The sequence below is a fragment of the Chionomys nivalis genome, chromosome 19, assembly GCF_950005125.1.
Source record: "Chionomys nivalis chromosome 19, mChiNiv1.1, whole genome shotgun sequence".
In the NCBI taxonomy this organism is placed as follows: Eukaryota; Metazoa; Chordata; class Mammalia; order Rodentia; family Cricetidae; genus Chionomys; species Chionomys nivalis.
In genome coordinates, this window is record NC_080104.1 from 60,400,735 (window position 1) to 60,411,052 (window position 10,318).

Below are 10,318 nucleotides of genomic sequence, written 5' to 3' on the forward strand. Positions count from 1 at the left end.
AAAAGGCCTCTTTCGCATTGACTCTCCCACCCCTAATTTAGGATAAGAAGAAAGTTTATGCTGCCTCCCCCGGGGAGTGTGTGGGTGCCAGGGCTGTGAAGCCCACTCAACAGACAAAGTAAGAATATGGCAGCACACAGCACCTGGGTCAGCACTGGCCCCGCTTGCCACAGTGCCTGGACCCCAGCACCTGTCCCCCCGCACACACCTGTGCCTGAGGCCAGGCAAACAGGGCCACGGAGCATCGAGTTCTGTCTCTTGGAAAAGCTTCCAGCTGGGCACAGGGCCCAGGGAGCTGGCAGGGACTATCCTAACGTGGCAGACGTGGGGCTGCTGGGCTGTGGATGGGGCGGGAGGCCACTGAGGGGTGAAGGAGGAGGGATGGAGACTGGAGAAGGCTCTCCTGGGGTGGGGCTACCACCTGGGATATAGGGTGTGGGCACAGGCCAGGGTGGGGACACTGCCTTGGTAAACACCAAGGGCCCATGGCACACACACATGTTTGCACAGAAGGACTTGAAATTAATCCAGGCCTGCCCTCTGTCCCCCGAAACTCCAGACCCCCCCTGCCCCTGCCCACCCCATCCACCCAAACCTTTTCTTCCTTGTCACTTAAAGGATTCTTTGAAAGGAAGAGTTGGAACCAGAGGTAACAACACCCTTCCTCCTTTGTTGGATTTCTCTCTCTGCAGGAGCCTCCAGGGCTGTGTTGGAGAATGGGAAAGGCTGGGCATGAGCAAGGGGTGGGCACTGAACAAGAAGAGGGTGGGCATGAGCAAGGGGTGGGCACTGAACAAGAAGAGGGTGGGCATGAGCAAGGGGTGGGCACTGAACAAGAAGAGGGTGGGCATGAGCAAGGGGTGGGCACTGAACAAGAAGAGGCTGGGCATGAGCAAGGGGTGGGCACTGAACAAGAAGAGGGTGGGCATGAGCAAGGGGGTTGGGGATAGGAAGCTGAAATTTCTCTCAGCTCACAGAAACCTGTTTCCTGGGTTGTAGGGCATTTTCAGACAGGTCAGCTGTGATCCTGAAGAAACCCAAGGGTTTTTCCAGTCTGGGCCTTTTCCTTTGCCCCTGCTGTGGCAAAAGCCAGCTGCACAGTGGGCCCTACAGAGTGACAGAGATGGGGCCAGGTGCCCTGGTCCTCCCCATCACAGCTGCAATTCTAGCACTGAGGAGTTTCAGGAGGCAGGAGGACCAGATGGTCCAGGCCAGCCTGTGTTACACCAGACCTTAAGAAAAACTGCCCCTCCACCTGCCTGTGTTCCATCTTCCAGCCAGCCCTGTACTCACTGCCCAGTGACCCAGAAGCCCCCAGGCCTCTCCCAGGCCCAGCCCACTGCATGCTGAGCCTTGAGTCTTGTAACCAGCTTAGTGACTCCCACAGAGCCAGGACAGCCATGAGACTCACCTCCCTTCTCTGACTTCTACAGACACAGCCACAAGACTCAGCGGCAGCATGGGCAGCGCCAGTCCGGGCCTGAGCGTCGTGTCCCCTGGTTGCCTGCTGCTGTCCCCAGATGTGGCACTGCGGACAGGTGTGGAGAAGGCAGCAGTGGAAACAGTGGGTCCTGAGAAGCGGGAATGGAGCCCCAGCCCACCAGCCACCCCTGAGCAGGGCCTGTCTGCCTTCTACCTCTCCTGCTTCAACATGTACCCCGAGGATGGCAGCTGGGTAGCCAAGGTCCCCGCGGCCAGTGCCAGGGAGGAACCGCTGGAGGAGCCTGAGCAGTGTCCGGTCATCGACAGCCAGGCCTCTGGGAGCAGCCTGGATGAGCACTCACTAGAGCAGGTGCAGTCCATGGTGGTGGGTGAGGTCCTGAAGGACATCGAGACAGCGTGCAAGCTACTCAACATCACAGCAGGTGAGATCCTCCCTGCCACCTCAACCGGGGACTCTGATCACCCTGGGCAGCCCAGGGCACACAGTAGCTGGAGCCAGGGCTGTGCCCCCCCACACTGCTCCCACTTAGTGGATAAAGAGCATTCACGCGCTGTTCCGTCTAGCGCTCCGCCTTTTCTGTTCCACCCACTTGGTCTCCCTTCTTTTCCACAACGCTCACCCCAGGACCTTTGCACCTGCTGGTCCTTCAACCTAGAATGCTTTTCTCATGGATTAACATGCTGAGCCCCTCCCTGGCTGTCTGCAGGCTTAACTGGCAGCAACCGCATGAGGCTGCTGATCCTGTTGAGATCGTCTCCCACACCCCACCTCTTGCTTCCCCCATTTCCTTGCTCTGGTGATATGACGGCCACTTGGAGGTGTGAGGGCGTGTCTGTTCCGCCCCACTTGCTCTGTATCCCTAACGGATTTGTATGTCCCGTCCCTAGACAGCACTGGACATGAGAGGTACTCAATAAACAGCCACTGACTGACTTGCCACTCACCCTACGGGGACCGGGGTTCTGAGCAGTCGACAGAAAGTAGAGGTCCCTCTGTGTGTGGAGCTGGCCTGATGGAGTATAACTGAATAGCTGAATGTGGTCCCAGTCAACTGATGGGGGGCTGTGAGGAGGAGAGGGTACCAAGGAACAGACTGTGCATGTCTGTGTGTGTGCCTGGTCTGGGGTGTGTCATGTGCATGTCTGTGTGTGTGTGCCTGGTCTGGGGTGTGTCATGTGCATGTCTGTGTGTGTGCCTGGTCTGGGGTGTGTCATGTGCATGTCTGTGTGTGTGTGTGTGCCTGGTCTGGGGTGTGTCATGTGCATGTCTGTGTGTGTGTGTGTGCCTGGTCTGGGGTGTGTCATGTGCATGTCTGTGTGTGTGTGTGCCTGGTCTGGGGTGTGTCATGTGCATGTCTGTGTGTGTGTGTGCCTGGTCTGGGGTGTGTCATGTGCATGTCTGTGTGTGTGTGTGCCTGGTCTGGGGTCATGGCTAGTGCTGCAGATTGGACGGCTGAGAGACAGGAAGTCCTGATCTCCATCCTTTAGTTTTCCCATGGGAAGTAGGGGCTTCTCTTGCCCCTCAGCTCCTGCTCCACCACCCCAATCTGGTAGATGCTCCCAAGTGGTGTCCCCATTCCAGGCTGCTCCTGCCCACATCTATCTCCTTGTCTCCACTTTCCCACACTTCAGAGAGCCCTGCCCCAGGAGGCTCTCCCACGGTACCACTTCCCTATCCCTGCTTGGGAGGGCTGTGCTCTCAGAACAATGGGGACAGAAACAAATTGCATTGACCTCAAGGAAGAAAACGGCCTTATGAAGTGGGAGCAGCCTAGCTTGTGGGTCACTCAGCTGGGACACTGGCTTGAAGCGGTGTTCTGGAGGCCTCACTGCCACTGTGACCCAGTCTGGTTCCAGCTATGTGCCCCCAGAGCCGTTTCCCAGGGGACACATAGCTGGTGAATCAGTTCCCCCACCTTTAGCTGATCTATAGCCACTTGGGGCAGCTGCTATGAACCCAAACGCGTTTGCAAAGTGTTGGACAAGGGACACACCCCTCCCCGCACACACCCCTCCCCTCACGCACCCCTGTTTCCTTGTCTCTAGAATTCCAGGATGAAGGGTTCCTGGGTGGGTTTTCTCCTTGAGAAGATTGTGAAAAGGCAAGAGGTATCTGGCTGTCTGTGGTTGAATGCCACTGTCCCCTTCGGAGCTAGTGTCTCCCGAGAGGCCCCGTGAGGGGCTAGACAGACACCTGTTTGTGATGGGGTTGCAAAGGCAGCAAGCTTGTGTTAGGACCATGGCTCTTCCTCCTCACTTCCTTTTTTGTGGAGTGTCTGCCACCATGGGGCTCCTTGAGGCTCCGGATGTCATGGTCGGCCGCCTTTGGGATGGCGCTCACCAGCGGACCCCAGCTAAGATGCTGTCTTTTGCCCAGACCCTGGGGACTGGAGCCCTGGTAATGTGCAGAAGTGGCTGCTGTGGACGGAGCACCAGTACCGGCTACCTCCAGCAGGCAAGGCCTTCCAGGAGCTGGGCGGCAAGGAGCTGTGTGCCATGTCGGAGGAGCAGTTCCGCCAGCGTGCGCCCTTGGGTGGGGACGTGCTGCATGCCCACCTGGACATCTGGAAGTCAGGTAAGACATAAAGCTGCACGGGCCAGGTCCCTTCTGGCTCCAGGCTGGCCTGGAACTTGGTCGATCTTTTTGCCTCCCAAGTGCTGAGATTACAGACACACATCCCATGCCCAGTTTTTTAAGGTTCGCTTTATTTTTTATTAAAGAGGTAGTGACTGTCAGGATGGCTCAGCCAGCTTGAGTTCGATCCCCGGTACCTGCATGTTAGGAGAGAACGGACTCCCCCAAAATTGTCCTCTGCCGTCCACACGAGCGATGGCACACCTGTGTTTACACACACAACGTTGTTGCCTGCTCTTTTTTCCTCTTGGGCATTTTGGAGGATTCTGTGCTTGCTCATTGGGTCAAGGCCCCTTCCCTTAGAGGGCTGGGAGACTGGGGAACAGGACCCACTAAGGTGACTCTGTGAATGGTCAGTGCCTGCCCCAGCCCGGGCGGCTGACCAGCGGATGTGACTTGAGCTTTGTCCCTGGCTGATGGCCTAGCAGTGGGCAGAGGGGGTGGTCGAGTGGGTAGCTAGAGAGAAAGGCCTGGTGCAAACGCTAAGTGTCAGCCCTCAGCACTGCCGCCTGGCCACAGCTCCAAAGAATGTCCCTGTCCCGTTTCACAGTGAGGAAAGGTAAGCCCCTGAACACAGAGGCCATGCAGTCGCAGCTCCGACATTCCCACTCCCGTGTTAGCACCTAGTTACCCTAGATAGGCGGGAGGCAGGGAGCTGTAGGACCCCAGCCACGGGGGACCTCAGCTGGGTATTCAACCTCCCCTACTTGTCCCACAGCGGCCTGGATGAAGGAGAGGACCTCGCCCGGGGCCCTTCACTACTGCGGTGAGCCGGGCAGGCACAGGAAGGCCTGGTGGGGCTGAGGGAGGCTGCCCGGGGAAGCGGGTGGTGGCCATGCCACTCACCCTACCGCCCTGGCTTCCAGCCTCCACCAGCGAGGAGGGATGGACAGACGGCGAGGTGGATTCATCGTGCTCCGGGCAACCCATCCACCTGTGGCAGTTCCTCAAGGAGCTGCTGCTCAAGCCCCACAGCTACGGCCGCTTCATCCGCTGGCTCAACAAGGAGAAAGGTAAAATACCCCCTCCCAGAAACACACACACACACACACACACACACACACACACACACACACACACACACACACACACACACACACACACACACACACACACCAGGGCAGGGAGGGCTTAGAAGGGGGCGTGACTTATGGCAGAGGGACAGGTCTACAGTGGGAGGGGTCAGAAAGGGAGGGGCGGGCTTATGTAGGGCGGAGCTCCGTGTCTGTGGGGGCGGGGCTCAGACTACTAAGAGGGGGAGGGGCTGGGTCAGGGACGTGACTTCTTTAGGAGGGCAGAAAAGGCGGGGTTCCTATGGAGTGGAACTCCTGCTGGGAGCATGGGCAGGGCTGGGGCGGGGCTTCTGCTAGGCAGAGGTGGGCACAGGGCTCTGGCAGGGATGGAGAGCATGGGCCGAGCTGCGATTGAGGTGGGGTTGGGGCGTGGCTCCAGCTGAGAGAGGTGTGACCTAGACTGACTCCGCCTTCACCCTGTGCCCAAAGCGCCACTCAGAGATCTGTATCCCTGCAACTCCAAGGATTTCAAGGTTTAGGGTGTTGTTTGTATCCTCATCAGCCTCTCCACCAGACTGCTCTGGCACTGAGATTCCTTCAGCACCTCACAGCGCCTGGAACACAGTGCAAACTTGAGAGCGTTTGCCAAGAATGGGAAAACATGGCTTCAGTAGGGCATGGTGGCACAGGCCTGTAAGGCCCCGCCCCCAACCTCTGCAGGCACCAGGCAGACGCACAAACAAAACACTTACCACATGCAGTAATAAAATAAATCTTTATAAAGCATCATGTTTGGAGGCCGGTGAGACAGCTCAGTGCGGGCAGGCACCACGCCTGAAGACCTGAGTTCAGTCCCTACAGGATGGAAAGGGGGAATGATTCCTGCCGATTGTCTTCTGACCTCCACACACAGGCACGCCGGGGCACATGACACACGTTCATACAATATGAACAATAAAGAAATGAATGTGAAAAATTAATAGCGAGAAAAATCATAGCTTCAATCTAGAGACGCATGGTGTCTATCAGAAACACAATGTGAGCCCCATATATAATATTAAATGTTCTAGGTCCAGAATCAAAATGTTTAAAATCAAGTGACTTTCACTTTAATGCTCTGTGCTGCCTGAACTTTAATACAAAATTCCTAAATGTTCCCCAAATGCAAACTCTTCAGAACACCGTCACGGATGTCTGGCCAGAAAAGCCTGTCAAATACTCCCAAACCCTAAAACTCCAAACTCTGACGCCATTCTGACCCCAATTTCAGATTAGGGATATGCAATCTGCATTTGATCTAATATTATGCATATGTTAGAATTTCAGCCAGTAAAAAGCTAAAAATTATTGAAATATAGTTTGCTAATGCCAGGCATGATGGCATTTGTCTTTAATCCCAGTACTCAAGGACAGCCAAGGTATGTAGAGAGACCCTATCTCAAAAAGAAGGAAAGGAAGGAAGGAAGGAAGGAAGGAAGGAAGGAAGGAAGGAAGGAAGATATTTGCTAAGTCCCAGGGCCTGTCCCTGGGGCCAGGGCTGAAGAGGGTCCCAGCATCTGGCTCTTGTCCTTTCCCCAAAAGTGATTCATTGGTCTCATCTCTCTTCTTCTCATGGCCTCCACATGCCCATCCTCCTTTCCTCCTACCCCCCTTTCTCCCAGGCATCTTCAAAATTGAGGACTCTGCCCAGGTGGCCCGGCTGTGGGGTGTACGCAAGAACCGGCCGGCCATGAACTACGATAAGCTAAGTCGCTCCATCCGCCAGTATTACAAAAAGGGGATCATCCGCAAACCCGACATCTCTCAGCGCTTGGTCTACCAGTTCGTACATCCCGTCTGAGAGCTGCAGAGGCCAGAGGCCTACCACCTATCCCAGACAATCACTCTCCTCCTGGCCCGGGCTCAGCCTAATCTGAATCCAAGGGCTGCTGGCATCCCAGAATCCAAAGTCCCAGAGAGACAGTCCTAGATCAGTATCTAGGGAGGCATGTGAGCTCTCTGAGTCCCTGCTTAAGGACAAGGGCCCCTGGAGGGTCAAGGGAGCTAGGACTGCTCCCAAGTGGAGAACCCCCACCCCCAGGCTTGGGCTGTGGGATTCAACCAAGGCAATTCACAGGATGGTGATGTCACTGTTTCCTGCTCCTGTGACCCATCCTGTACCATGACTGGCGTGGTACCAAGAGATGTCTGCACCCTGTGTTGGGGAGCCAGGAGTGCCCTAGGAATGGTTAATAAAGATACAAGATAACTGTCAGGTCTCCAGTGTCTGGCTATGGACAACCCAGCCGAGAGGCCAGCAGCGGTCAAGGGTGACTGTGGTCACAGGTGTTTAGGGTGGAGACTACGAGGAAAGCTTGCCCGGGGAGGTGTCATGGAGCTGAGCCTAAGTGAAAAATGGTAGCTGTTTGGTAGACATCATAGAAGAGGCAGAATGTTCTCCAGGCCAAAGCAGCTAATCTAGCCAACCACTGTGCCCTCCTCACCCTGGGCCAGGCTGAAGAGCATCTCCACACACAGGCCCCAGGTAAGGAAGGCAGCCTCTGCACTTACTCTGTCAAAAGGCAGGGCTTTGCCTCCAGGTGTGCCCAGGTGTGCCAGGGGTCTGGCTCTCCTGCAAGAGGCCCAGAGCTATTATATTTTCTCAACCACCTAAGGAAGCTGAACCACATGGTGGACTATGGGAGACGGTGGGTGATTCAGTATGTTTATGGGATAGTAGCTTTGTAAGGATGGAGGGTTTGCAGTCTCTGTCCCCCAAAGACTCCCCAAGATGCATCCGTGGGGTTGTGAGTCCCTTTTGTGGGCGTAAGAGCCACCTAAGTATGGGAAGCTGGTCATGCATCTGCCTGCGTGTGGAGACCCCAGCCAGCCTGCTCTTTCTCCTCAGCAGCCCAGGGTATCACACTTCCCTGGTTTATTTGCCCAAATCAAGCATCCCTACTGTGCGCCAGCCACTCCTACTGCTGTTTGTCATTGGCGTCCTCAACAAAACCGTGAAGCCAGGGTCATTTCTCGCCCTGTACACAGTGGACCAGAGGTCTGGCATGCCTGAGCAATTAGCTCACAGTAACACAGCTGTGGATGCCAGGGCCAGAAGCTGAGCTCACTCCATGCCTCCCTTGTCAAAGGGTTCAGCACCTAGTCCCACAGACCTTAGCTTCTGAGGCCAGTCTTCTAGGAAAAAGGACAGGGCACCAAGACACCCCGGGTTTTGCAGAGACGGGGTTTTTCTGTGTAGCCTTGGCTGTCCTGGAACTTATTCCATAGAACAAACTGGCCTCGAACTCAAGATCCTCCTGCCTCTGCCTCCGGAGTGCTGGTATTAAAGGTGTGTGCCACTATGCCAGGCTGGACCACCAAGGGTTAAAGGCATCCTGCAGCCTGCCCCTGCCCCCAGGATTTTATTGTCTCCTGAAGAATGTTTACCCCTGACAGCGGGCAAACAGTGACTTGGCATCTGTCACTCGGGGACTTGACAGGAGGGGAGGACTCTGCCCAGGTCTCTGCCTTGCTAGGTCCCAGCTGTCTCCCTTCCCCAGGGAAGAGGAGGACTGGGACCCTGGCCAAAGGAAGGCTCAATGCTCTGTTAAACTGGTTTTGTCCCCAGCCAGCCCATCCTGCCCCTCAGGAGTCCCTGAAGTCACACAGGATGTCCCAGCTGTGCCTCGGCCAGGCACAAAGCTCAGGCAGGGCTGGGGGTTTCTCAAATGGGCAGGGGGGTTGGGGAGCAGGAACAGCTCCACCTAGAGGAGATCAGAGGGGCAGCTTCCATCAAGGAACATCCATAAGACTGCAGCTACCGAGTGACACCTCCTGAGCTGGCAGCAAACCATGGATTCGCCTCCCTCTGTTGGCATGGCCCTACTAGAACCTCACCTGGACAAGACATTTCCTGACCCCTTTTTGGGAGTCTCATTCCAGCTCCTCCTGCCCCAAACAAACTGGAATATCGTGTGTGTGAGTTAAGAGGCCACCACTCTGATTCCTGGGCTGGGTATGGAGGCCTGAGCCTGCAGTGCTAGCATTGGGAATAGGAGGCAGAAGTTAAAGACCAGCCTCGGCTGCACAGCCGGTTAGAGACCAGCCACGTGAGATTCTGTTTTATTTTATTTTAGATTTACTTATGCATACGGGTGTTTTGCCTGTACACATATTGCCTGGATGTCTGTACACCACGCTCATGCAGTGCCTTCGGAGGTCGGAGGAAGGTGTAGGATCCCCCAGAACTGGAATCACAGAAGGTTGTGAGCTGCCATGTGGGTGCTGGGGATCGAACTTGGGTCCAGTGCTAGAGCAGCCAGTGCTCATAACTGCTGAGCAAACTCAGCCCTGGTGAGACTCTAGTTTTAGTGAAAGAAGGAAAGGAACAAATAAAAGGGAGGAATATGGAGAAAGGAAAGGGGGAGGGAGGGAAGGAAAAAGAGGAGAAGGGGAAGGAAGGCAGGCTGGTGAGATGGCTCAGCTGGTAAAGGGTCATGCCAGGAAGCTCAAGGTTGTCCCCCTACCCTCCACAGATCTGGGGTGGGGAGAGTGACATGAACACCCTGGGGTGGGGTGCTGTGGGCATCCTGGGGTGGGTTGATGTGGGCACCCTGGGTTGGGAGTGCTGTGGGCACCCTGGAGTGGGGGTGCTGGTGCAAGGGTTATGTTTGTGTGAGGCTCTATTAGACCACCAGGGTCAGAAGGGCCTCTTGATTCCTACCCACAGACTGGCAGGGGAAGGCGTGGGTCTCAGAAAAGACCCCGCTGAGATGCAAGCAGGCATCAGAGCTCTAGGATGGCTCACGGAGGGCCGAGCTCCAGTCCTGCCAGGGCAGGTGCTTCCAGGAGGCCTCCTACGTGTGCTCACAACAGGCAAGCCGTAGGAGAGCAAGGAGACCTGGTGTCGCTCCGCGGGAGGCCCCAGTCAGGACTGTTGAGAATTCTGTTTTAAAACCCAAGACTGTTTGAAGATCGAGTTCCTTGAATCATGAATCGGCTATTTATTTACTCGTTGATTGTTCTGCCTGGTATGGAAACCACCTCACACAATAGACAAGAACCAACGGGCCATACCTCCAACCTTAGAGCCATGAGTTTGGGACTTCAAATGCCCAGGTCTACTGGTCAGTGCTGTCACCCTTCACCTCGTATCTGAGGCCAGAGTCTCAGTGACCTCCCTAGACCCTCAGCTGCCCGGCACTTAGCCTTGCACAGGGCCACCTCCCCCAGGACAGACATCGTCATC

At 55.7% G+C, this 10,318-nt stretch overlaps 1 protein-coding gene across 1 annotated transcript; it reads left to right on the forward strand.

Annotated features, from left to right (window-relative positions):
* Positions 1 to 1,442: 1,442 nt before the first annotated feature.
* On the forward strand, positions 1,443 to 7,308 carry Spdef (SAM pointed domain containing ETS transcription factor). Its single transcript, XM_057751753.1, has 5 exons — positions 1,443 to 1,865; positions 3,821 to 4,018; positions 4,797 to 4,844; positions 4,945 to 5,091; positions 6,753 to 7,308. Exons 1-5 carry the CDS (start codon positions 1,460 to 1,462, stop codon positions 6,929 to 6,931), a joined length of 978 nt encoding a protein of 325 aa, XP_057607736.1. The 5' UTR covers positions 1,443 to 1,459; the 3' UTR covers positions 6,932 to 7,308.
* Positions 7,309 to 10,318: the final 3,010 nt, after the last annotated feature.

What these genes read in the sequence shown, in the direction of transcription:
- Spdef (XM_057751753.1), top strand. Translation starts at nt 1,460, where the DNA reads ATGGGCAGCGCCAGTCCGGGCCTGAGCGTCGTGTCCCCTGGTTGCCTG. An exon ending in CCTGGACATCTGGAAGTCAG is followed by an intron (nt 4,019 to 4,796) that starts GTAAGACATAAA and finishes CTTGTCCCACAG; the next exon opens with CGGCCTGGATGAAGGAGAGG. An exon ending in CTGGCTCAACAAGGAGAAAG is followed by an intron (nt 5,092 to 6,752) that starts GTAAAATACCCC and finishes CCTTTCTCCCAG; the next exon opens with GCATCTTCAAAATTGAGGAC.